General features: G+C 47.8%; 8 protein-coding genes across 8 annotated transcripts; 2 read left to right on the top strand and 6 right to left on the bottom strand.

Moving 5' to 3' along the window:
- Nucleotides 1-85: 85 nt before the first annotated feature.
- Nucleotides 86-7,645, bottom strand: prp8 (U4/U6-U5 snRNP complex subunit PRP8; the record flags this gene model as incomplete). The annotated part of the gene is made up of 1 exon (XM_057210910.1): nt 86-7,645. One exon carries the CDS (start codon nt 7,643-7,645, stop codon nt 86-88), a length of 7,560 nt encoding a protein of 2,519 aa, XP_057060453.1.
- A 424-nt stretch (nt 7,646-8,069) lies between these two features.
- Nucleotides 8,070-8,857, top strand: N7495_008258 (60S ribosomal protein eL34; the record flags this gene model as incomplete). Its single annotated transcript, XM_057210909.1, has 4 exons — nt 8,070-8,093; nt 8,160-8,173; nt 8,310-8,433; nt 8,666-8,857. The coding sequence occupies 4 exons, from the start codon at nt 8,070-8,072 to the stop codon at nt 8,855-8,857; spliced, it is 354 nt and encodes a 117-aa protein (XP_057060452.1).
- A 907-nt stretch (nt 8,858-9,764) lies between these two features.
- N7495_008257 (uncharacterized protein) lies at nt 9,765-10,166 on the bottom strand (the record flags this gene model as incomplete). The annotated part of the gene is made up of 1 exon (XM_057210908.1): nt 9,765-10,166. The coding sequence occupies one exon, from the start codon at nt 10,164-10,166 to the stop codon at nt 9,765-9,767; it is 402 nt and encodes a 133-aa protein (XP_057060451.1).
- A 4,907-nt stretch (nt 10,167-15,073) lies between these two features.
- Nucleotides 15,074-16,539, bottom strand: N7495_008256 (forkhead box transcription factor; the record flags this gene model as incomplete). The annotated part of the gene is made up of 2 exons (XM_057210907.1): nt 15,074-15,598; nt 15,709-16,539. The coding sequence occupies 2 exons, from the start codon at nt 16,537-16,539 to the stop codon at nt 15,074-15,076; spliced, it is 1,356 nt and encodes a 451-aa protein (XP_057060450.1).
- Nucleotides 16,540-17,004: 465 nt separating this feature from the next.
- N7495_008255 (uncharacterized protein) lies at nt 17,005-17,256 on the bottom strand (the record flags this gene model as incomplete). The annotated part of the gene is made up of 1 exon (XM_057210906.1): nt 17,005-17,256. One exon carries the CDS (start codon nt 17,254-17,256, stop codon nt 17,005-17,007), a length of 252 nt encoding a protein of 83 aa, XP_057060449.1.
- Nucleotides 17,257-17,639: 383 nt separating this feature from the next.
- Nucleotides 17,640-19,552, bottom strand: N7495_008254 (splicing factor cactin; the record flags this gene model as incomplete). The annotated part of the gene is made up of 5 exons (XM_057210905.1): nt 17,640-17,657; nt 17,708-17,740; nt 17,822-18,451; nt 18,515-18,988; nt 19,049-19,552. 5 exons carry the CDS (start codon nt 19,550-19,552, stop codon nt 17,640-17,642), a joined length of 1,659 nt encoding a protein of 552 aa, XP_057060448.1.
- A 241-nt stretch (nt 19,553-19,793) lies between these two features.
- N7495_008253 (uncharacterized protein) lies at nt 19,794-21,600 on the top strand (the record flags this gene model as incomplete). The annotated part of the gene is made up of 3 exons (XM_057210904.1): nt 19,794-20,666; nt 20,722-20,835; nt 20,899-21,600. 3 exons carry the CDS (start codon nt 19,794-19,796, stop codon nt 21,598-21,600), a joined length of 1,689 nt encoding a protein of 562 aa, XP_057060447.1.
- A 286-nt stretch (nt 21,601-21,886) lies between these two features.
- Nucleotides 21,887-26,025, bottom strand: N7495_008252 (WD repeat protein; the record flags this gene model as incomplete). The annotated part of the gene is made up of 2 exons (XM_057210903.1): nt 21,887-25,724; nt 25,865-26,025. The coding sequence occupies 2 exons, from the start codon at nt 26,023-26,025 to the stop codon at nt 21,887-21,889; spliced, it is 3,999 nt and encodes a 1,332-aa protein (XP_057060446.1).
- Between the last annotated feature and the right edge of the window lie 358 nt (nt 26,026-26,383).

Raw genomic sequence — 26,383 nt, 5'->3', positions numbered from 1 at the left:
GGGGAAAAATCATGCTTTTCGTGAAGCATAGTGAAATAAAGATACAAATACAGACGCCAGGACGCCGCCACATCGCTTCTTTTCTTTAATCAAAGTTATTCGAACCATCAATCCAGATATCTTCCAACTCAGAAAAGTTCTGGAAGTGTAGAGGGCGCTGTCGATCGTCGTAGAACCGAACCGGCTCATCAACCTTGACGTAAATGGCTCTCTTCTCAATGCTGGTGAAGGCACTACCCATGAAACTGTAGTTCCACAGATTGTCTTCGGGAACCATGAAGCGGCCGCGGACTCGGTCACTGAGCAGGAGCTTGCTCTTATCTCCCATACTAAAAGAAAAGCCTTGGGGCTGGTCAGAACTCATATCCTTGTTCTCAGCACCCCACTTGTAGCCTTGAGGAGTGAGACTCCAGCCGGCAAGGGAGACGGATCCCGGAATAAAGGACACGGTCATGGTTACAGTCGATTCTGTCCATGAGGGGTGTGCATCCATTAAACGAGCGTGTTGTGTGACGTCTGCTGCGGACATGTACGGCGGCTCATTGCCTGAAATAGTGTGAATGAGACCCAGCGGCTCCATGTCTTTCAGGTAGTCATGCTGAGGCAACTCATGCGGCAACTGGACGTCACGCGTGTTTCCGACTTGGGGCACCATGACGATAGCGCGAATCTCCTTGACCTGAGAGTTGTCTTTCGGCGATTTACCGTAGAGATAGCCAGTGACTTGAACACGAAGGTCGGCAACGGTGATGAACCGCTTGAGTACGTTCTTTGGCATAACGAACGTGGTAAGACTGTCGTCGCGAATACCATCGGATGACACATAGATGTTGTTCGATCTGGTTCGAAGGTTGGAGGTTGCGATCGCACGAGTACGCCACTCAGTCTTGGAGGCAAAAGACTGCTGTTCAAAGTTGGTTGTTGTTGTGACAACCATATCCTCGCCTCGTGCGTTCTGTGTCTTGGTTGTCACCGAAGTGAGCTGTCTCGCCTCATCCTGTTGCTTGTCGATCTCGGCAGCTTGCTGTCGCTGTAGAGATGGTGCACTGATTTCCATACCCAGAATGATATCTCGGACTTCACTGCTAGTCAAGCTCTGCACATTGACATTATTTTTCTTGCCATAATCGTTCAAGATGAGATCACGCAGTTGGACCTCGACCTTAATCCAGTCCTCGTCCGAAAGAGACGGCCAGATGTGATGCTCTTGAGTAATCACTGTCTTATCAGGTCGAAGGATAATCTTGGCCTTATCAACGTTGACATGGAGAGCACGGAGAATCAGAATCAATCGTGAGAAGGCGGTGTAGGGAGAGATCGATTTCAGCCACTCGTCGTACAGGTTGAAGAGAACCATCTGAGGCTCTGTAGCACGAAGGATCATGTCTGCAAGTTTTTCAACCTTCATGGCAGCCTGGAATGGCAGCTGGAGCTCTGATGCACGAATGGAAATATTCGGGAAATCCAGTAGGTGAACCTCAAGAGGGTCGAGCAGACCCTTTCGGGTGACAATAAGTTGCTTCGGTTGCTCTTCGGCGGGGAGAGATCGAATAAGTGCAGCCACCTCTTCAGCGGTCTTCCATTTAGCAAGTTGACCCAAACGCTTTTGACCAGCCCACACACTGGTGTGGATGATCTTCAAAAACAGCTGTCCGGTTCGAGGGTTGAAGATGAAAATGGCACCGTTAATGGGTTTGGTAGTCAGATTACCCTCGAATGTCTTGTGGATGGTGACACGGTAGACATTGGTATCATCAATGAACAGCTGAGTCTGGGGACTGAAAAGTTCCGAGTAGTTCTGCGAGTTGAGGAACTCCTGGTTGCTCTCCGATGCAAACAGCTGCAGACCCTTGCGAATGCGCTCTCGCAACACGTACAAGGCTGGGTTTGCCTTCATGATCTTCGCCATAGCCTGTTGCATCAACGTCTTGAGGCCGGGGAAATACTGACCATAGGCTGAGTAGAGATTGTACGCAAGATCAATGCAAATCATGAGACCATTGGCCGAAGGATAGACACTCGTGCCGTCGGTGGTGTAGTCAAGATACTTGGCACGGGTGTAACGCTCGATGTCGTGGGAGTCGTAGTCACCGTATCTCAGTTGAATATCAACCCAGAATTTCGTGGAGGCGGTATTTTCATAGGCATCCTTGGTGTCAAACAACAAAGAAGGTCGGGTAACATTCCACTTGTTCGTGGCGAAAAGAAGAATGTCCGCGCAAGAACTGTTCATCTTGTAGGATTTACGAGGGTGAATTGTTTCCTTCTGAACTGCTTCGATACCAAGTTGTTCTAACTCCTGGTCGAACACCTGACACAAGTCCATCACAACCGACTCATGGATTTTCTGCCACAAATGGGCACGGAAGATCTGAATCAACGAGATTTTGAGGGTTGGGATTTTACCGTGGAGGAAGATACCAGTCAGATCCAGCTGGACCTGGAAACCGACATACACGTTGGCACGGTTAATCGTAGGAGACCACCACAGGGTGAATCGACGGTTGGGAATTTGATTCAAACCGGATCGTTGAGCGTTTGTAAGCTTCTTGAACTTCATACTCTCTTCGAAACCACTGTTATGCAGAACAAGGTAGTCATGGCGTAAGTAGAGCTGATCCTTGTCAACTCGGAATCCGGCCCACTCAGTACTGACAGATTCAAGCTGAATGTCATGGGCCTTGAAACGGAGTTTTTGGGGAACGGACTGTTCGGACTTTTCCAATCCAGTAGCTTTGAAAACATAATACAATTCCCTTTCTTCAACAGCAAGGGCAGCGAATTCGGCCGCAGTGATTTCCACAGTGTCATAATCATCTACGGCAGATAATTCAGCGATGGCTCGCTTCTCACGATGGAGCACCAGGATATGGTTGGCGGTGACAACAAGGTCTTCATTTTCGGTGTCAATCTTGATGCGGTAAAGGCGATCATGGCCTTTCACGATATTGAAGGCACGGCGAGGTCCACCATCAGGACCCAGCAACTCATCACCCTCACGCACATCCTCGACGTTGACTTGGCTTCCGTCATATCGAAGAAGCCTGGTACCTTTAGCGAGACACGCCTTCTCCCAGAATAGGCCCTCCCAGGATGGGAAAGCTGTTGCCTTGAACAGCGTATGTTCCAAAATTGTTTCCACACCACCGAGGGCTTGAATAACATCGGTACGGTAGGCATTCAGATTCCAGAGTTTACCGTCATGACGTTGGCTAGTCCACCAGAAGGGGTTGCTCTTCATCAGCTGATATTGCTTGAATTCGGAACGAAGACGGAATCCCTTGTCAAAGCTGAGGGTACTGCGGTCTTTTTGGAACAGAGTGTTGATACGGGGCAGACCACGGTCCCAGCTGTCCTCAAGATCCTCCAAGGTCAGACGTCGGTTCTGTGACTGGGCTTCCATCCGTTTCTGAGAGTATTCCATCCATACACGCTGAGAGTCAATGAATTCGGCTGACCAGGGGATGATGTACCGGAAAATATTCGGGATCAGGGTTTCCTCGTCATGTGACATTCCAGCGCGGAAGTGGGTAATTCCGGTGTCTGTCTGTTGGGACCATCGTTTGTCGCTCGTAGGGATAAGGATGTGTGATCCGGAGATCATACCAAGACCTCCAAGTTCCTTGGGCGTGTAGAAAACGGCCGGAGGGAAACGGGAAGGCATTTTTGAATTCAAGCCGATCTTGACTCGAGTCTGAATCTTGGTCTCACACTTGACAATGATGTCGAGAAGATTGACAGTCGAAACAGCCGCCTCACGGTAGTATGTGAAGAGAGCAATAAGGGCAGTGTTCCACTTGTTGGCAATCTTTGTGAAGGTTGTCGATCCAGAGGACATCAGAATCTGACGAATTCGGTTGTTGAACTTGTTGACATCTTCTTGAGTGACTTGGAGGAATGCATCCGCAGTCAGTGCCTTGGTCGTGTTATTGACCAGAGACCAAACGCTGTCCTTAGTCGAGAATGTTGAGTTTTGGTTACGAATCTTGGGAAGAATCCGAACCTCAAACCCATTCATGGAGTAGAGCAGGTTCGGGTTGTCCCTACTGTAGACGCTAGTGAACGTATCGTCCCATTCAATAGATGTGATGGACCTAGGAAGTCGGTTCTTCATGTCCCAGAATACAGCACGTCCAAGGTTGACGTCATGACGCATCAGACGCATACGGCAATCGCGAGGCCAGCACTTCTTATTCTTGAAACCAATGACATTCTCAAAATTAGGATCAGGGTTCTCTGTCAAGAAACGCTGGATCAAATCTCGGGATTCATCGGCAGTGAATCGGTAGAACACCCAGATCTTGTCTACATAACGAGTGTACAGACGGATGGGATGTCTGGTCTCGGTTTCACGGTCACGGAACTGAAGGAAGTCATTTGGACTTCCCGGGGGTCCGGCCATTTCGCTGGCACGCTGGAGACCAAGCAGCAGCAGATCGATCATCATACCGTAGTACTGGAATACGAATCCAGAGAATTGAAGACCACGAATCAAACCATAACTGTTGGTATGGTTCATATCCTTGTAGCTGAGCTGAACGTTGTTCTTCGAGGTAATGTAATCAGCCATATTGTGGTCCATAATAAGGCGAAGCATTCGGTTCAATAGAGTGAGATCGATCTTCTCATGGATCTTGGAGAGTTCAGTTTCCATGATGACGTTGGTCTCACCATCAGCTGTCTCCCAAACATTATGCAGGTTATTAATGCCTTGTGTGAACTTGTATGTCAAAAGTGGAGGCACCTCGGAGTCAGATGGCTTGATCCAAGAAGGGAAAAGATGACGCTGATCAGCCTGGTACCAAAGATATTGATCAAGGTAGGCATCTGTAATCTTCTCAATGGGCTCAATGTCGTAGACGGGATTGGTGAAGTTGTAGTTGTCATTCATGTCGACGCTAACTTCTTTGAATGCCCGCTGAGTCAAGAGGAAACGTTTGATTCTGGCCAGAGTTGTACCAGGGGAGTCATAAGCCTGTTCGATCAAAGCAAGCTCTTCTCGTTGGCTCTGGTTCAGTCTACCCTTTACAGAATACGACTCGCGAAGGCGCTCAAGGGCCAGAATGAGGATCTTTGTATCATGTTTGTAAGACACACTGGGAAATGGTATTGGCGAGAACTTGCGCGATTCTAGCCAGTGGACCATGGTCGTGTAGATAGCCACAGCTTGCTCAGATGACACATACGGACCATCCTTGAGATAGTTGTGCTGTCTTTCTTGCTCCGTCTTGAGCCAAAGACGAGTGAGGCGCCCCAAGTTTTTCTTTGCGACAGTCTTATCAACAGTAGCACCACGGCGGATTCGCTCTCGGTTATAATGGGCAACCGAAACCCACCAGTCAGACTTGCTCTTCACGTACCGGAGAATGATGTTCTCGATAGGTGCAGGCAGACCGGGAACCTTCCAAGGAATGTTACTCTTCCAGCATCTCCAGGCCTCGGACAAATGTTGCAAGACGACATTGACCTTGTTCTGTTTGATACCCTCGGGCATCATATCCATAAGATCCGCCATGACAGATGCACGTAATTCCAAGTCGAAGTGGGACTCGACACGTTGTTTAGTCGTAGTTTTGGCAACACCCTTGCTGTGGCGTCCCTCGAATTGACGAGAAAGTAAATTTCCCAGCCATCTCTCAAGAAGGGGGATGATACCACGCATGAAAAAGAGCCACACACGCCAAGCTGGGGCCCAGAAACCACATCCAGGTCCCTTTCCAACGGGTCCAGAGTTGAACCGATAGTAGATCAAGTGCTTCAAGTCTTTGCACGAACGAATCTGGTGCATGAGTTTGTACTTGTAACGGTACATACCGGTCAACTGGCCCACATGATTGAAGGCGTACATAATTCCATCCGCCAGTTGGAAGGCATCGATGTTACCCAAGCGGTATTGAACCTGGGCGTCCACAATCAACTTGGTCAGGCGAAGGATTTCTCGCATCAAATGGAAAGCATTTCCGAATCGAGACTTTTTGCGCTCTTTGGTGGTCAAAGTCTTGACTGGCTTCAAATTGAAGTTGTAATCCAGATGCAGATAAGTCAAGTTCTTGCGGTGAATCAATAGGTTCAACATGTTAAAACCTTGGCGACAGACTTGTAAACCAGCTTCCACCCAATCGATACTTGTCTGCTGGAAATAACTGGTCGATTTCAAAGTCTTCAGGAGACTCTGCTTACTCTGTGTCTTGGGAGTCCTCTTGTGCAGCTCATTGAGAACATAGCTCTTGAGCAGTTTCTGATAAGACACGCGAACTTTCACTGGCTGGCCTTCCGGACAGCCGTCCTTGTACCACTGCTTGACGATTGGCACATCCTGCGCACGGACCATTTTTCCATGTCGTTTATTAAAGGGGTGAGGCGCCCACCACAGAACAATGGCAGATGCAGTCTCTGGAAGGAAAAGTTCCTCGTCCTCGAAGAAAGCCTCGAAACTTCCGGGAAGTTCAAAATCGTCTTCATCATTATCGGGACCGAAGATTTTATCCTCATGGGTGACAGTGATGTTCTTGGGCTTCACCGCACGGGAAGAAATAGGGTGGAAGCTAGGATCGAAATAGTATGCAGGAAGGTTGGGGTCTTCGGTGAGTGTGTAAACTGAGTTAGGGTGGGAATACCAGCCAAGTTTGACGCTTCGAGGGAGGGTGTTGTACAGAAACGGGAAAACAATTCGATATTCGGTGCGGGTTGGGAAACGGAAAATAATGCGGTCGATGGCGTTGAACTCTCCGAAGTCTTCGCCGTTGGGGTCAATGTCCTTGTAGAGAGGCTCAAAGCGAGGACCACCAGGGATTGCGACATTGAGGGCCTTAGCAGTAAAGAAGCTGTCGAGATCCCACATATGGTAACGGTTTTGGTCGATGACTTCGGTTAGAAGTTGTTTACTGAATCGGTGGAGAGTCGCCATCTGCGGCAAATTCAAATTCCAGGATTTATAGCTCGGACCATTGACATGAGGGGTGTCAAGAAGGGGTCGGTGGTCGTAGAACCAATCGTAGATGGCCTCATCTTCATACTCATCCAGTTCCAACTGGATGGGTTCCAAAGGCTCCACATCTTCGATATTTTCTTCCCATGAAAGGGGTTGTTCCTCATCATCGAATGGGGGGAAACGCATTCGTTTGAAGTGTCTCCGATCACATTTTTCGCGACGCATGCTCATCCACATTGTTGCCCACTGGGCATGGAAGACAGGCTCGATGACACGGGGCACCTCGTTCACCAGTGTCAGACAACCATTAATGTGATAAAGTACCTTGACTTCTCTGGATGATTCCCAGGGCATTGGCATGTTTTCAAGAAGCTTGAGGACGGCATGAGGCATAAATTTCAACGCACCGAGATAGGCGCGTTTATCTTTGTTGTATTTTTTCTGCGAAACATCGCCAATATCCGCCACGACTTTGCGAAGATGAGAGGGAGGCAGGTCAGGTTTGGGTCCGTCCTCGTCACTACGCTCCTTGGCCTTTTCACCCAAACGATCGCGTTGGGTGCGCAACCACTCCGCCTTCTTTTTCGCGAACTTTGCGACATTGGGATCGGTTGGTGGTTGATAGCCCGGAGGGGGAGGTGCCATAGGCAGTGAAGAAGAAGCTGCACCCCATCCAGGCGGGGGCGGGGGAGGTGGAGGTGGAATGGATGACATGGTGATTGTTGATGGGGAGTTCACCCACCCTCCCAAGGTTTCTAACTCAAACGCGCGTCGAATTCACGACCATAGACAAAGTATTTAAGAATTCACAATTGGTGGTGGGGTGAAAGGAGATGAGTATGAGGGGAGGGATAATCAAAGATGGGGGAAGGTAGAGATGATGATGATGAAGGAGAGCTAATGATCTCTGCTCTGGATGAAGTTTGGACCTTGTGAACTTTCAGGTGGGCGTGGCGGCTCGGGACACGCCAACCGTATTTGGACTAGTGTGACAAATCGGGGTTAGCGTGACCTCGCCAAATCTGCGCTAGAGCGAAACCCACACAAACCCAGTCCAACTCGAACATTTCATCGTTCTACAACCCGACGACGACACAACGCAGCTCTTGACCATCGCAGAGGTTCAAGCACCGCCAAAATGCCTAACAACAGACTGCAATTCGTGAGTCTTACTTTCATGCCATTTTTTCAATTCGAAAAGTTGCTAATTATAAATTTTCACCCGCAGCGCCGCCGGAACCCGTACGTTCGATAAAAAATCCTTTCCCCTCCCAAAATGACTATTTGCGCTTGGCTCGATACTCTCGATATTGGATGCGATTAGGCTATACTGGCAGGGTACTTTTTGAACGACATATTGACGATTTTTCACCAATAGTTACAACACCCGGTCTAACAAGGTTCGCATTGTTAAGACCCCCGGTGGTGAGCTCCGTTACCTTCACCTGAAGAAGAAGGGTACTGCTCCCAAGTGTGGTGACTGTGGCATCAAGCTCCCCGGTGTGAGTGCCTCCTGATTCAACCTCTCTTATATGATTTCTTCGTGGTTTATGGATTTGTGGTTGTGTGAGCGATCATGGGAGGACAGCCGGAGGGCACTGAAAAAATTCTCTCCGGTCGAATAACATGGCCCTTGAACCCGACTTCTGATGACCCAGAAACACACATCGCACAATCCTCTACACGATCGTTATTCTCGACTCATCATCGGATCACTGACAATTTGAAATACAGGTTCCCGCTCTCCGCCCCCGCGAGTATGCCCAGATCTCCCGCCCCAAGAAGAACGTCAGCCGTGCCTACGGTGGCTCGCGCTGCGCTGGTTGCGTCAAGGACCGCATTGTCCGCGCCTTCCTGATTGAGGAGCAGAAGATCGTCAAGAAGGTCCTCAAGGAGTCCCAGGAGAAGGCTGCTGGCAAGCGCTAAGCAAAGTCCATTTGTCGGTGTTTGTCTTTTTTGGGGAGCGAACGTTACGGAAAAAAAATGGGAAATGGTTCTTAGATTCTAAGAAGATGATGACAGGAACCGCTAGTACACGAGCCGAACCGTGTCGTGGCTAAGCAAATGAAACCCACATTTCACTATCTTCATGAGAGATTCCCACAAAATTACGTCTTATTCCCAAATGACTTGTCCTGGAGCTTGATATAATTTCATCTGATCACCTCTGGAGCACTTACAGCTCTCTCCAATATTCCCAAGACATTTCCGTGGTCATGAAGATCGTGAACATCGCAGTAAGAATGCAAGTGTAGTAAAGTCACGTCTATATCACGGAACATAAATCAATTTTCAGATCTTCCAAGTGCACACTGTCATTTTAAGAATGTTAAGTATGATGCAACTGCTCTCCAGGCTCCCTTCCCTCCAGGTCATGGAATTTCCTCAGATCCTCCTTCCTAGGTATACGAAATAATGTCTCTTAGGTACATCCACGGATTCACTAGTACCTCCAGACCCTCATCCACGCCTATGTGGGTATCTAAATAGGTGAGCAGTAGCCCAGACCTCAAGATGGGCCTTCAAAGGTCGCTACTTGAGTAGACATCGACAATATGCCTATTTACCTTGGTATAGTCTTATGCCCGGGTTTTTTCTTAGATATTTAACTGAGTAGATAGGTAATTTTACCACTTCTTATTTACCTACCTAGGTATGTACATAGATACTCATCTCAATGAATGTCGTATATTTCAAGCCTTGGAATCTAGGTAGGTATACTGGACTACCTAGGTACCTAGGTCAAAGGACCACCTACCTGCTCAAGTGGGCAAATCTACAGGTCTCGTACTCCAAGGTTTTTCCCACGCAGCCTCCTACCCAAGTACACATGTTAAGTACAGGACAAAATACAACAAGTACTTCTAGCAGCCATTATTACCTCAGAAGCCATGCATTGTCTGGCACTTGAAGAACCAGCCAACACATCAACAGAATTGACTTTGTTGCCAGACCGCCGTAAGCCATCGTCTTGACCTAGCGGTACAATGCAGCGGAATACGGACTTGAACCCCTGTTCAATCGGAAATGTGGGTTGAGGATATTTGTCATTGACCTGGATAAGAATGGTCAGGGTTGTGAGGTCAATTATAGACCAGGGACCGACTGGAATGGGAGTTCCTGTTCCGAGGAGCATTCTTGGCCTATGGCCAAATTGGCTGATGGTGCAGCGACTTGGTGGGCTAAAGTTGAATTTCGGGCTTATACGATGCAGACTGACGTTAAGAACCTGCATAGCTGTTGGAATGGATCACTTTCCCCTGAAGACCGCTTATTGCGCTCCAGTTTCCAAAAATGAGGTGCATTTTTGTGTGATTTATTTTAGCCCCGGAGCCCTGGAGATCCTGGGGTCGGCATTACGTGAAGGCGCATTACTTCACATGGATTAATACGATCCCTTTGTCAATTACGACAATCCAAGATTGAAACCATTTGAAGCCATGGGCACATTGGACAGCTAAACTTCACATATTGCCCAGGTTCGTAGATGAATCATCTAAAAGTTTTCTCGTGAGAGACTACTTAGATAACATTGATACTGACCCCCAAGGCCAGATCTTGAAGGATCCGGCTTATTGTAATTGATAGCAAAACCTTGGAAGATAGGACATATATTACTTTTTCCTGTCACAAAGGACTTGCTTGGGGCTTGAAACATGAGCAGATCAGATCTGAGGATCTCATATGGCGCTCAGCGCTCGAGCCTTTTGATCCACTATTGGCGCCTTTAACGGTCCACCTGGGCATTTAATATAAAGAATGAGGAATAAAATCAGTGCCCAGCCCTGGTGTGGATCATCATGACACAGAAGTAGACACGTTGATTGTTCAAATTTGGTTCAGAAGCCCTTCCGACGTCGGGACAACCGATTTTTCTTGTTAAGATACTACTCCAGGATTCCATGTGGACAAACACGAGGGAACGGCCAAGGGAAAAAGTAAAATGTACCATGACCCCAAAATACCTTGACTCATTGGCCCAGGTGCCAATAGTATATGCAATCAGGGAACTCCGATTTAGGCAAGAGCTTTCTAGGGTCATCCTAGACCTGCTTCCCAAAAATATGACCAGATTGAAGTGCATATGGTCTGGAGTAAAGGCAAGGCTGGTAGCCGAAGAAGCTGCAAGTCGAAAATGGAGTAAGGGGGGACATTTGGCCGAACTCATTATGTGGTACCTCGCTTCAAGGTGCTCTACAACCACATTCAAATTCTATTTTTCATTTTTAGGTTATCCATCTATATGACAGGAGGTCTGAGTCCTTCGGGGATTTTCTAGTGCAATATTTCAAGTCTGGAAGGGATTGATACCTGTCTAGGTAACCAGGTATACTTTTCTTGGGTAGAAACCCTGGAATTTATTTTGATATTTCTCGTACAACTAGAACCACTCAGGTGCTACATAGGAACCCTTGAATGATATTATCAAAACATAGATTACGTAGAATACGCGGGCTTCAATTTACATGTACCAATGAAGAATGATCCTTCTATTTCCATCGATAGCCCCCTGCAGTATCGAATCCATAGTGATACATTCATATAACGTGGCACTTGATAAACGTCTGACCCCTAGAATCCTAGACAGGCTAGGTAAAGAGCGGTCGATCGCTGCCAGTGTAGATCTGCCCCTAAGTACGGAGTACTCTGTACTGCCCTGGCTTCTTAGGTTTAGACTTTTGGCCGTTTCTTTACTTTTTCTTATCTTTAAATTCGCCGCGCCTGCCGCGTTATTATATTCAGGACTGATTCACGGAGGTCTAGACAGTTATGTGCATGATCTACACTCGGGATGAACCATGCCGTCAAGCGGCCGGGATCTCCACTGCATTGTGATGTCTTAGCGCTTGCCTTTGCAGCTTGGATCCTGCACATCTCAAGACTCGGGAAATGCACATCCATTTTGACAGCTGTCAGGCCCGTTGCATCTCACATTCCATCAACGGCTGAGGCCCGTGCTACTCTTGATTCTGAAGGGAAAGGTATAATGGATAATTTGAAGGAAAGGAAAGGAAGATCCGTGTATTGGAAAGATTTCTGAATACAATGTTGTTTCAGTTTCTTAACTGATTTTTCAATATGAATCGATAAAATGAGTATTGATTACCTACCTAGGTATAGCATTACTGCACTAACACGGGATCCAATACTGAGTATATGTATGCATTGGACTAGAACTCGGAAGACCGTACTAACATCTCCGATAAAGTTCTTATTTTTCAGAGGTCATCGTCAGATTCTTCACGGAACCACACATCCATTTTTTTAGGCTAACCGCTATAACAGCAGAAAATGATGAAGCAGCTAAACCCGATATTGTGGTTCTGCCGAATCGAACCCTGGAAAATTTGATAGATCTTCACGGGAGTGAGATGAATCTGGTTGAATCGAGTAGCCATCTGCGAACTGCACCACGATCGTTTTGGTGATCCGTACTGACTGGCCGGGAGCGCCATCGATTAGAGCCCAGACCAACGATGACCCATAAGCTGACCTGAATAGCTCGAAATGAAAAAAGCAAGTAGAACACGGGAGCGGAACTTTGAAGATTTCCCGCTCGCTATGGCTGCTGCATACAAAAAGGGAAAAGACGAATCACCAATGGATGGAGGAGAGCCGTCCACTAAACTGCCGGGGTGTGCAATTTCTAATTGGGTTTTATTTAGGTATGTTTACTTTTAGCACAAAAATAGGTCGGAACTTCACATCTAAAAGTACCACCCAGTTAGCCTCACTTTTTAAATCCATCACCACCTAGAAACCTTGGTAGGTAACCCCGTAATTTTAGCAAGGAATTTACTCTGAGTGAATAGCTATTTACCTATCTAGGTCGGTAGGTACATATTTTAACGCACCGTGCTGGAGTGAATTATAATCTCAATCATGGATCTTATTTATCGGGCCCCAACCTTGGAAGTCAGAAAACATCCACAGAAACTTGTAATTGAAGCCAGATAGGTTCAATATAGTTTAGATCGGGTGATTTCACCAACCAATCTATAGCCTTGAAACACATGGTTCCTGATTACGTACATGGTGATTTGAGATTTGGTCTGCAATTTCTAGAGGCTAATCCTAAGGTTAGGTACCAAGATGGGCCCACAATGGTGTGGAGTGGGTGGGGTCATGAGACAGAGTTGACGATGTCTTTGGGGTAATATGAGAAGAAGTGAGTAGACTTTTGACATCTTATGTTTATGCATGGGTACCCGCTAGGTACGGGTTGCCTTATGCTACCCGCAAGCCACTTTATGCCCTTTACGGCTATTACGTGAGTCATTTCGCGTCCGAATCTGCAGAAGTAACATCATTAAGGGCGAATCAAAACACGAGTGTATAGCCGGGGATATAACCGAGTGGCCAATGGTTATTCCGTTACAAGATTGAAAACCTGAATCACTGTATATTCTCGATCTGAAATTCAGAGCGAATGACAGTATACATTCATGTTAAAGAGATAGGAAAAATGAGTATAAAGATGTCCCAAAGCGCCCAGCGGCACGGCCCGCCAGAAAGTAAAAATTAAAAACTTGGAATATAATAAAATTCTAAAGGGGCGCCAGACTGAGAACATCGCGCTTGGGTGCCTTGCGGACGATAGAGCAAGTATCACCTATAGCAATAGAAGCTTAAGCCCTAGCTTCGGAAAAGTCTCTATCTATCCCATTCGGGCAACTTCTGTGCATTCAGCGCACGGACTCGTTGAACAACCAGCTAGGGGTATGAAGATGGATAACGAAGCGGTCGCAACTCATACCTAGGTAGTAAGCAGACATTACAGACGTATAATGAAGATTATCATGTGTCATATTCAGCTAGCAGATATTCATTTATAATTATATCATATACTCGAGGTTTCTTGGCTAATAAGGGTACTAATGATCATGTCTACGGGAGGGGGCTGCTCAATTGAGAATTATGAGATTCCGAGGACGTATCAGCTCCCCGCTGTCCCCCACATAAGACTTGGCCACGAATAGTAGATGACACGGGAGCTATTTCCAGATATCCGGAGCCATGACAAAAAGGAGAAGCGTGACCGACGGGCAAGAGCATTTGCGGCCGGGAGTCTTGTGCCAAGTACCTAAGTAGTGGATGAGGCTGATTGGTGATTTAAATGACACACTGGTAGTGGAAGATCCTACATAATTGATAGGAGCGCCATAGAGGTGGCTAACCAAACATGTTTATACAAAGCCGTTAAGCCAGACAGTATGCAAATATACAGGAAGAAGAAGATCCATCGGGGAGAAGATTATGGATACACTTGGGATCTTGTGCAAGTACTAAAGCGCCCATTGTACGTTGCAGAGTATCATTTAGCGCCATTCGCGCATGCTCTAGCTGAAGACAGACTTTCCATTCGCGAAACGGTGTGGACGTGCAGCAATGAACTTGTCCCCTCTTCGCTAAGTGGACCCAGTTTTATCCAAGCGTATCGTGAAATACGGGTTTTTGAGTAACTTGAACTTTTTCTTTAATAAAAAATCTTGCCAATCTATGCTCTAGCTGACATCTGCATGAGAAGTTGTCAAATCGCATTTCAGTATCATATTCGACAAGTGGAACACAGTGGGACCTCGGAAGCCCGGGACAGACGCTAAAACGACACTAGAGGTGTGGGGGTATGTATACATGAGGTCAACTGGTGCGAACAAAAAATGAGGATAAGCCAAAGACGTACTCGATCCGCTACCTGGGTTAGCCGACATGATAAGCATCCGATCGACACGAGGTCCTCGAATATGTCTTCAGCAAGAGGTTCGTGATAGTCATAGATTCAAAGCTGCCCATGGATCGTAAGAAGTAGTGATAAAGATTGAAACAAAAACCTTGAAAGTTGACATCCCAGCGTATCCCATTTTTGAAAAATCACATTTTGAACACCCCAATTCAACTCGCAAAATGCATAATGCAAAAATAAAGTGCTTCTATGCTATTCAGCAAATTATCACACGAACCATTCCAATGGAAGCGATAACTAAATCCCCCTCCCCCTTGCCCTTTTGTCAGAGAAAAAAAAAATAATAATAACGAAATCAATTCCAATATGCATTTGAAATGCATGTAAGCCGGTGCCGGGCCTTTTCGCGAATACCATTGCACTCTCCCCCTCCACCCCTTTTTCATTTTGTCTCCCAACTAGATAAGCTGGATATCTGAGAGACCATCAGTACCGGTGATGGGCCCACTAATATTAGGACCCGAGGCCATTGCATACCAGCACCCCATACGGGCAATATCACACGTAGCATATTCCGGTCCCGCCGGTCCGGGTGGGGGACTCCTACAGCCGACAACAGTGCCCAAGTCAAATGTGCGGACTTGTGCAGGACTAGCCACAGGCGGCATATGAGCAATAGGGTAGTGCGGTAGACACGAGCCAGAAAAGCGAGGATTCAACACAGGGGGCTGAGATGGTCGTTGGGGGTGTATAGGCGGGCAGTATCTCTCCGTGGTATGGCGTCCTTTAGCCGAAATTTTGAGAACCTTTCCAGTCTTGATACCACTCAGACGAGTAGAGGATTCTGGGCCTGCCTTTCTGGGCCCAGGTTTTCGGTAGCGGGTGGTTGATTGGACTTTGCCATTTCGAATGGCCTCATCTGTGAGACGCCAGTAGCTAACTGTTCTTTTGCCGTTCCCGTCTTCTCTAATGGCTTCAAACCCCTACAAGTAATAAAAGACTCTGTTAGCTGACAAATGTTTCAAGAATGGATAGCCTTAGAACTCCTTGGAAATTTATAAAAATGGCTAAATTTGGAAGCGGGGAAACATACAGCGTTCATAGATAGGTTATGACGGATACTGTTTTGCCAGCCTTTGTGGTCCCTGCCACCCTTGTTCGTATTCTTTTCAAACCAGGAATATATTTCCTGGAGGGGCATCCTCTTGTCAGGCTTGGATTCCAAGGCCTGGTAGATCAAGTGCGAGTAGGGAAGATCCGAAACCTGTTCTTCCTCATCGACCGGAGCAGTAGCTGGGCTCAGGCCTTCCATAGGGTGTGCTGCAGAATATTGTGAAGACATTGAGATGGGTGATGATGACACTGATGTGGCCTGACTAGGTCTATCGAAGCTCTGACGATTCAGGTATTGCTGATTCAACAAGGGTGCTTCAGTTTGCCAGTTTAGACCTTCTTCAACCTCATGGTGGTCTGGACGAGGACTTAGATGATCCATATTTGATGAAGTGTTGATTATAGCGGGGATATTTGAAAGTGGAGCAGAGTAGAAAGAAGAAAGATGGTAGGAGCTTTGTGGCAATCTTTTGGCTTGTGCATGTGATTGTGCAATGTGAGCAGAGTCAAGCTCATACGCCTCAGGAAAAGTCACAGTGGCAGTCCATGGATCACTATAGCCTGAGTATCGAAGAGGCACCATAGATTCAGATGTCGGAGTAGATCTCAATGTTAGCCAGTTGTCAACTGTGGGACAGGGGTCATAAGGCGAGGTCTTCAGGAGAATCTCATCTTCGGGACCCTCCATTTTTACCAAGAGCCGATTGTGCTCGAGCTCTCGCTGGTCAGTTGACATCTGAGCCAGGTGTAAATGGTAAGTTGAGAACGAAGACTCCCCGTCCAACCCTCTTAACTTCGAGATAAGACCCATTGTGAGAAGCTTAGGGGTATAGAAGCATAGAAGCAATTGGAAAGTAAAGAAAAGACAAAGTGTCAAGAGATTGAGGGAAGGCAAAGTCAACCTAGAAGTAACCGGGGAGTTGAGCGTCATGCCCAGTGCTAGACTGGATGGAGCTTTGCAATACTTTCCTTTTCCTTGTATTTTTCGATTTTATTTTTATTTTTATTTTATTTTTAATCTGAATTTTTGCCCCCTTAGCCAGCACATGCCCTTTTCTTTCTATGCTACAAACAGAAATATGCATAAAAAATAGTCCCTAAGGGAGCAAACAAGAAAAGAAAAAAAAAACAAAAACAAAAAACAAAAAACGGTGTGAAGGCTAGAGCCATCAGATCTCTTAGAATATTTAGGAATACCTGTAGGAGCGTCAGAGCGAGTAAATCGGGGCTACAGCGCGTACAGAGTATTAGCCAATGGGTCCAGGGATCAAATCAACTACACGAATAGTTCTAGCCCTGAAGAGAACTGGTGAGCATCGGCCAGCTGCAGGCCAAAGGTGCTTTGGCTATTCTCCAATGGCCCCCGGACCTTCTGGAAGTTGACGGCAAGGCCAGTCAAAGGGATCTTCTGCTTTCCACTCCACTGAATTCTCTTCTTGTCCGGGAGTTTCTTTTTAGACCTGCTTCCAGCCAGCCGGAAACGAAGAATCATTTGCACACGCTGCAGGACGGTGTCTGGTGTTACCATAGGAAAAGAAAAGAAAAGAAAAACCGTAATCAGAAGAGAGAATAGGAAGCAAAAAAAAAAAAAAAAGATAATAGTTTTGTAGGACGATCTCAGAAAAATGAAGTTGGAGGAAATGATAGCACATCGTCATATTTCCATAGTTCCTGTAAACAAAAACTAGATAACCTCAGACCCTTTTTTTTAGTAGGTCAGATTAAGCATTTTGAATTGCCCTCACAGTGTGGATCAACTGGAGTCGGGCCTTTGACATCAGATCCAGACTAATCGGTTGCGAGCCTGTTCGATTCACAGGATAGGAAGTCTCTGGAAAATACAACCCGAATTGCATGATACCCACAACTCCACCCCGATAGACCATGTGGGAATGATGGGTTGCGTCTGTGTTACTTCCGGTAATAGATCTGAGACAAAAGTCAGTCATGTTCATTGTGACTTTTTTTTCATTACTTACTCTCTTGAACTGAAAATGAAGTTGCAAAATTCCCTGTAACACAACGGAAAAAAAGACGTTAGACAAGAAATTTACGAGAATTGCCAACTTTTTAAAGAGGAAAGATCTACTCACCTTATCAAAGGTACTCTTAAATCCTCTTTCTCGCTTAGAACTGTAGTCCCATTCTTTGTCGACAATTCGGAAGGCGATATCTTCATACGGAGGGCCAGCCTTGAATCGAATCAAGCAAGTATCTTCTTCGCCAGCAGCGGCCCAAGACTGACCCTTCTTGCGACCATTCTCTCGTTCGATACGGAATGTCGGAGCTTGAGTTTTGTCGATCAGATCGGGGTAGAAGATGTTAAACTTGTAACCTTGTACGACCTTGGGTGGAGGGTTGTCATGGTCGTAATGGGTTTGGTTGTACTTATTCCATTCATAGCCCATTTGCACCCGGTTAAAGTATCGGGGTTTTCGCGGTCGGTACTTGCCAGCCCATTGGGATTGTGATGGTGTGCTGACGGCTTCTTCGCCCGTAAAGATTTCTTCATTCTCACTGATTCCCTTGGCCAATTCCTTGTCGTAAAGTGCCTTGGTTGCTTGTGAGAAATCGCCATTAGGAATGGAGGAGAATCGATTGGAGATGGCCTGTGCGGATGTACTACTGGAATTAGTCGTGCCAATGGTGGCAGTCGACCTTTCAGTTGCTCGCTGACGTAGAGGGACAAATCCCATGCGGATAATCTTTTGGCGTTCCTGGGCCTGTGAGAATGTTTGTTAGGACTGGAATTCCATTGGATATAATAATATTGGGAGAGAACATACCACTTGACGTAGAAATACAGACTCGTCCATTCTCTCCAATCCTTTGGCTTCCTGGTCCAATTGGAGCAACGGATCAGGGTCCAGATTTTTGAATTGGACAGAATCTATACAGGCGAGCTGCTCCTGACTACTAGCAAGAGGCGCAAGAGGTGCCAACTTTGCCCGAATAGATTCAGCCTCACATTTCTGCTCCTTTCTTAGATCTCGAACGCGCTCGTCGATAACACTTTTATAAACAGTTCGGAGTCGTGCTCTGGCCTTCCAGACTGTCAAACTGCGTAAGAGCTCTTCCCAATAATCTGTATCGATAGGCTCATTGGAATTCAATTTTCTTTTCACTTGCACCTCCAGTGCCTGCAGTTGTTCAAATGTTTTTGGGCGTAGGAGTTTGTTGATGTCGGTAGCAACGGAGCTAAGGGAGCGTCCTTCTGGTGCGGAGGTCTTCATGCGGTCTCGACAAATAATTTTCATAGTCTAAAGAAGATACTGTTAGTTTGGAGCTCAAGGCAAATACAAAAATCCTGGATATCATACCTGCCAATATTCGCGGTTTTTTGCATTTGACTCCAAGTTGAAGAACGTCACAATTTCTTTCTCCAAGTCCTGCAGCTCTGGATGTGACAAGCCCTCAAATACTCCATCTGGGTCGACTACATCAAGCTCGGCGTCCGTAATTTCGTCATCCAAGGGATTACGCTCGGGATCAATAAAACGAAGGGTGACAGTGAGCCAGTCAATAGGCTGCGCGCGCCCTTCCTTGACTCGGATCTCTGCCTTCCTCTTAGCCTGCTTCAGCACGAAGATATCCTCCTGCGCAACCCATTGTCGCTCCTGCTCATCCTCTTGGAGCTGGTTCAGCCGAACTTGGTCATTTCGGTGATGCGACTGGCGATACTGTCTGCCATCCCGTTCGGAATTCTGTTGATAGCCTCCACCTCTTTCGTCTCTGCGGGGGGTTTTCTGGGGTTGACGCCAAGATGGGGATCGCGATCGACTGCGCTTCGAGCGTGATCGGTCCCACGGTGGTTGCGTAGACATTAGGAATAAAGTCGTCTTAGGTAGGATGTGTAAGATCTATGTCCAAGATGAGCGATGAAGAGTGTTAAGTAAATGCGCGGTTTGGTCGCGAAGTCTGAAAAGTGACAGACTGGGGCGGAAGATCAGCGGCAAGTTAAAGCGTGCGGCTAACTTTCCCCGAGGCTCCAAGCACAAACACCGCACCATCATACTGCCATTATCACATATTTATTCCAAGTATACAGCCTCGGAGACATATATTATGTCTTCAAAATGGTCTCGACTTTATTTAAAGCAAGAAGATTTGCCTCTACTGCTTTTCCAATACACTTGGTCCCGCCAAGGTTATGAGCTCTATGTTACTGATCTCACCTCAGTCTGGTCTGAGCGCCTACCACAAAAAGAGATTTTAAAACGAGCAGAGAACAACAATACAACTATAGATCCAAGTGAAAGTCAAGAGCAACTGGAAGTTCTGCTTGTGAAGATTGGAGAAGCTCTGCGCGGCGATGGGGGCAGCTCAACAGTCAGTCATGGATCCGACGCCAATTCGCTCGAGCTCTCCATCAGTACCAAGCTACCAGCTCCTTTAAAGGCTTTGAAATGGACTCTGTCTATCTTAAAAGAGCCCGCCTCGTCTCTGACAACCCAACTACTTCTCCCTCTATTGAGGGATGAAGCAGCGTGGGAGTCCCGTCAGCGATCCATACTAGATCAACTTAAGCAGAAGGACTGGGTCCTTGGGAGAATTTTCGATAAGATCGATGTACTTGGTATTGACCTGGCGACGATTTTCCCCGGAGCCGCAGGCCTGCGTACATCTCGAAAGGGAAACACCCGGTCTGAAGCAGCCAAATATATCAAGGGCCTTGCACCGTTCGACGAGTCCGCCTGGCTTACTGAGTCTGAGAGATTAGCTGCAAATCTAGTCCACGAATTAGTTGGATCTGACTGCAGTGCTGAGGTTGAGACTATCAGTCCGCCGCCGGACAGGTGGTGGAGCTCTGTCTCTGCCGCTGTCGAAGAAGACAACAATACTAGAGATTCGCAAAATTCCTATAAACTCTCGCAACGAGATCTTGATATGGATTTAGATCAAAACAATGCTTTCACAGAGAGTGAGGATGAATTTGAAGTTTGTCAACGCAACCATATCACTCATCTCGTCTATATACTAACCAAGTTCCCAGGAACAAGAAAATCTTCCACAAAGAAAGGCCAAGAAAGACCAAGTGATCTCCTCGCCACCAAAATCTACTAAGAAAAAATCACCACCTCAAACCCGTGCGCCAGACCCTGGCGAAGTCACAGGATCAGAATTTGAATCTGAATCTGAACCTGAACCTGAATCTAAGTCACAACTGCAGTCTGAACTAGAATCTGAGCCTCTGTTAAGTCAAAGGCGCACACCTAGTATCTCACCCCCGCCAAAATCTCCAAGCAAGCAGGCCCCCAAGAAGCTCAAAACAGGTTTTGGTGTAATAGGAGGCAAGAGAAAGCAAGAAAAGCAACCAACCCCATCTCCGCCACCACCCCCATCACCCCAAAACCCAGAAAAGGCCGAAGTAGTCGAAGATACACCTCAAAACAAGCCGGCTCCCAAGAAGCCCAAACTAGGACTAGGTGTAATAGGAGGCAAGAAAAAGCAAGAAAAGCAATCAACACTATCACAACCACCACCCCAAAAACCAGAAGAGGTCCCCAAAGCAGCTGAGGACACATCTACATCCACGTCTCAAACGCAACCAATGGTAAAGCCCAAACGACCCGCGAAGCTAGGCATGATAGGGGGAAAGGTTAAAGCCAAAGTATCTTCTCCCCGCCAGGAAACGCCTGCAGCACAGCCAGAGAATACTCCTGCACAGTATATAGTGAAAAAGAAAGAATCCTCGTCATATCCTCCGCTGAAAAGGGAGGATTCGCCTCAACCTAGCCCATCGGCTGGAAAGCCTGACGCTAATCCACCTGCTGCTCCCGAAACGGACGAGCAAAAGGTTCAGCGGAAGCGAGAGGAATTGAAGCGGAAGCTTGATGCGAAGACGAAAGCTCCAAAGAAACGGAGATTCTAGATGTCGGGACTTAACTTGATGCCAGAGCCTTCAGAATTATCTACGGGATATTTGAAGTGATCTTGATTTCAAGAAGATCCTTTCAGATGAGTTATTATTTGAGGGAACAACCCTAAAAAAGTAAAAGAAATTCGCTAAATTATGGTCAAACCTGGTATCACTCATACGCCAAATTTATCCAAAGAATTAGAAATGTATAATACAGGAATCATGAAACGAGCTTCCAGAGCTGTTTGTTGGGAAAAAAAAGAAGACCGGGGAAGAAGTGAAACGGAACAGTCGAAGCCTAGTCCTTAGGCCCGGCACCCGGACGGAGAGGGGCAGTACGCGCATTCTTTTCAATCGGAGCTACGACTCTCACTTTCCTCGGTGAAGAAACACTAGAAATGCTAGGCACCTGACCAGGTGCGGAATTCGTTGTCGAAATGCTCGAGACAGCACTAGCTCCAGCACTACCCCCAGGTGCCGTAGTGACGCCCGCAGCGCCTAGCATGCCACGCGCTTTTTCGACGGCCTTGGATTCACCTCGGGTCCAGGGATCACGTTTTACCAAGCCAACGCCAGAAGATCGGTTGGCAGTGTCCCGGCGTTTCGATTCAGAGGATTGAGCTTCGCGGTTTGCCTCGCGACGCGGACCTGGTCCGCAATCGTGTGAGCAACCAGGTGTAGCGCAGCCTCCCTCGCTAATAGAAGGATCACTCAGCCAGGTTGTGATGCAGGCCAAATGGCCGCCATGACCACAGCCTTGGCACCAGGTCCAGAGAGCTGCGCCTTTGGGACGGGGTACAGTGAAATCATAAAGGTGGTCTAACTCGCCATCTGGCGCACGCTCGGTTGCAACTGACAGGTGGGATGAGAGGTGTGAGGTAGTCTCAGTTTCTGGATTAAAGATCTCGGAATCAAATGACGAAGGTTGCGTCAGTTGTGCTGCGACCCATTCCGGGGGTGGATGGATACTCATGCAGATAGTACACGGTGCCTGCGGAGTGTTACAGCGGTAGCAACGAGTGTTGTCACGCTTTGGGTTTTCGTATGGTCTTTGGCAGGTATAACAGAACACGTTGATGTAAGTATCAATTTGAGCGTAGTCATACACAGCAGGGTAAGTCGGTACGCAAGATAGGCGGAGCTCTGCTGCCTCCAAGTCCATTGAGTGTCGAATGAGATATTCATTGTATGTTTGAAAGACCTCTTGACTCTCTTCGCGTGGGAAAATCTCCTCGCAATCGTGGAATAGGACGTGGAGCTTTTGTAGCAGATGCGCTGCAGTCTGGATGTCGATGGAGCTGCCGCTATGATAGTACCGAACAGCTTCTTTTAGAATGGTCTCAATACTCCATGGGTTTGGGTCTGCGGTATCTGGGGCCAGGGGAAAGGTCATGCGGGAGAGACCTTCATAAAATCCTGCAATCGTAGGATACACAGGGTTGTTCACCAAGTGCGGTTTTTCAGAAGACCGAGGCTCCATCAAGTCCGGTTGCTCAAGCGGGGTAGATTTGGTCACCAGAGTGAATGGACTGGAAGGTCGATCAAGGTGAGCAAGGTCTTTTTCTAAAAGTGACTCATCAAGCTCCGAATCTTCTTCAGGCTCCTCCTGTGCCGGCTCCAAGATGGATTCAATTCTGGGAGGATTAGGTGGCCCACTAGCATGGGAGACAGCCTGGCTTGCCTGGCCTGCATCGGACAATCGACGGCCCTCTGGGAACCGTCCATTGGGTGAGTAGGACGCGGCGATAGATTTCTCAGGGTTTGAGCTATCAGTAGATGCCGAGAACATCGGAAAACTTTCTGCAGAATCGCCCATGTAACGGTCCGCTGTTGGGGGGCGGTGGGTTCCCATAGCAGAATCCAGCGTGAGTATATTCTTGGGGATATGCTTGTAGTCATTGAGGGCTGCTCGCTTGGTCTCCATCTTTTGGTCATAATCATCATCAGTAGCCTCGGGAGCAAAAGTAGGACGGCCACGACCACGCCAGTCTGCTCTCCCGGCAATTGCCCGGGGAGCAGATCTCTGATCGCTGTCCAGGTCATAGCTTGGATCGCAAAGACGGTTGGGAACGACATCTATAGAGTGAGGCATAGGGGCCATAGGCTCTGACTCTACTTCGTTCGCAGTTGCGATGGGACCAGCCTCTGGAACAGACATGCGCCAGCCGTTATGAGAACTGAGCACTGATGGCGGAAGTTGTTCGAAATCGTCAGTGTCGTCACTTACTGAAGGTATTTGCGAATCAGAGCTTGTCCAAGAGTCCATGGCCTCCTTGGGTGAATCTGGTAGCGGTCGAGCGACAGGTGTAGTCATATTCGATGTGCTCTCGGCCTCTGGAATAAGGCTTGCCTGGCCCTCCGTCTCCATGACCCCCTTGAACAGTCGGCTTTTGACCTTTTCATCAACTGCTCGTGATTTCTCTGCCATCAAGACGTCCTTGGATTGCTTGCCCTTCAGACCACCCTTCCGTGGCGGCTGCTCCCTCGACCTGCGTTGGAGCTCCTGAAGAATGGCAAACTTGACAATACGCCAGGTCTGAGCCAGGGTCGTCAGTGATACTTCATCTGCGCGCTCAGCATTATGATCAAGCGACTCTATCAAAGAGTTAAGATCATCGAGATGGGCTGTGTTGCTGTCACGTTCGTCTATGAGAGGCGCATAATTTCGTGCCAGGAACCTAAAGAGCGATTCATCGCTGGTGGCACCCGGTATGGTTCCGATAGCTCCCATCTGGCTCGGACAAGAAGTAGAATTTTTGGCCAGGGCTTGGTCTAGAGGAAGAACAGCAATAATATCTACTGCACCGGGAGGGGTGCTGCCTAAAGACTTTGTTGGTCGGATTGTAGTGGGCTTTTTCTGCTGATACCGAAATGAAGAAGCAAATGCAGCTTCATTGAGAACGTCATCTGATGGGCTCTCTCTTAGCAACTTTTCGCCGTTGCTACTCTCTCTATCATCCTCAATACTGATGAATTCGGCAGCATCGACGCCAAGATGTCGCCGCCGGGGTCGTTTTTGGGAGAAAGCGACAAATCCGCCATTTGGACTCCAGGCGACTGAACACGTCGGTCGACGATTGACGACCGTAGGTGTATATCGAATATCGGTCTGAGTGAAGGCGCCAGTTTCACCTACTGTCCACAACAAATCCTTGGAACGCCAAAGCAAATCGGCAGCCTGTGAATCGTAGCGATCGAATTCTCGGAAAGGGACATGTGGACGGCGGAGGTCCCAAAGATGGATTCGCGGATCTTCTTTGTCATAGGAGGTGAGCAGTTGAGATGACTGCTGCTGGCCAGAGCTCGGAGAGTCACCGACCCAAGACGCTGGTCTCCAGCGTACATTGGTCACAGCTTGTGGGGTGCGAAAGTGGAACGCGGGTTTCTGCCGTCGGTCTGCGGTCGAAGAAAAATCCCAGACCTTGACCTGCCGGTCAGTGCCTCCGCTGACGATGTGTTTCCCATCGGGGTGCCAATCGACGGCATAGCAAGGACGATCATGAGCGGCAATCCTCATAAGCGGAGCGTTCGTTTTGCGCGTATCCCACATTTGAATGGCGCCGCTATCCGAAGCCGTCGCAAACACGACTCCGTCACCGGGGGACCACCGGACGTCCCGGATGGCATCGCTGTTGCCATGGTAGACATGCTTGCTGCTACATGTGGAAAGACCGCGATTTGTCGGGGCGGTTCTTAGATCCCACATACGGATAGTACCATCTTGACTACCCGAGAGTAGCCAAGAGGCAAGATGAGGGTTGAAAGCGAGTCTATGGACCTGGCGGTTGTGGCCTTGGAAACGACATAATTGAAGGTCGGGTCGCTGCAAATCGTAAACGACGATCCGACCATTGGCGACGGCGGTTGCTATGATCCGGTCGAAATTGCTATGTGACCATTTCACATCTTGTACATTCAACTGGTCCTTGTGCGGTATCACGCCGTCCTGCTGGGTGGATGCATTGCTGATGATGGCATCACGAAGATTGAATTCCTCGGTGGAATGATCAGGTGAGACTCGAATAGTTTTGAGAATCTCCTTGCCACCGATTATAGCATGGGTTTTGTCGGGGGACGCATCTAGGGCGGCGATGGGAATACCAGTTCGGTGTGTAACTGTCTGCGGCTCACCTGGACTAATGACGTTTTAGCCGGGTTGAGCGTTTCGGACAACAACATAGAGAGCATCGGGGAAGCATGAAAGAGGGGGTATAACATGTGTCATGATATTTTAGGGAAACCGTTGCAGCGGTGTGAGGAGATATGCAACACATACAGCGATTTTGACTTGATCGGGTAAGTACCATCGATCTTATTCTGGGGACTTGGGGGTCTCGACCCAAAAAACGGCGCAAAACGGCGGGCAAGGGCGTTAGCAGCGCGTGAGTACCTCTGCGGGGGAGGAGGTACAGGCGAACGAGAGCCTGAGTCGGACATGATTCAGTCCATTATCCCATCAAATTAAATACTAAAGATGGTGTGTATGTGTGTGTGTGTGTGTGTGTGTGTGTGTGTCTGTGTGTGTGTGCGTGTGCGTGTATGTGTATGTGTATGCGTGTGCGTGTGTAGGATCTAATTAGATATAGAAGCGGTGAGGGGAAGAAAGAGGTTCCGGGTTCAGTATCAACCTCTTCCTTCACAACATACCTATACCTACTTCACCTCAATCTTGGAAGGTCACAGGTTCTCATGTAGATGTACCCGATAGATTTATGAAAGATAACGACTCGATAGATCATAGGTACCCAAACAAGCCTTGACCACTCTGATACAAACAATGGGGCGGTCTGGCCGC

The sequence above is a fragment of the Penicillium taxi genome (genome assembly GCF_028828555.1).
Source record: "Penicillium taxi strain IBT 34144 chromosome Unknown utg000005l_segment0_segment0, whole genome shotgun sequence".
Taxonomy (NCBI): domain Eukaryota; kingdom Fungi; phylum Ascomycota; class Eurotiomycetes; order Eurotiales; family Aspergillaceae; genus Penicillium; species Penicillium taxi.
This window is presented reverse-complemented; position numbering and strand designations above follow the sequence as displayed.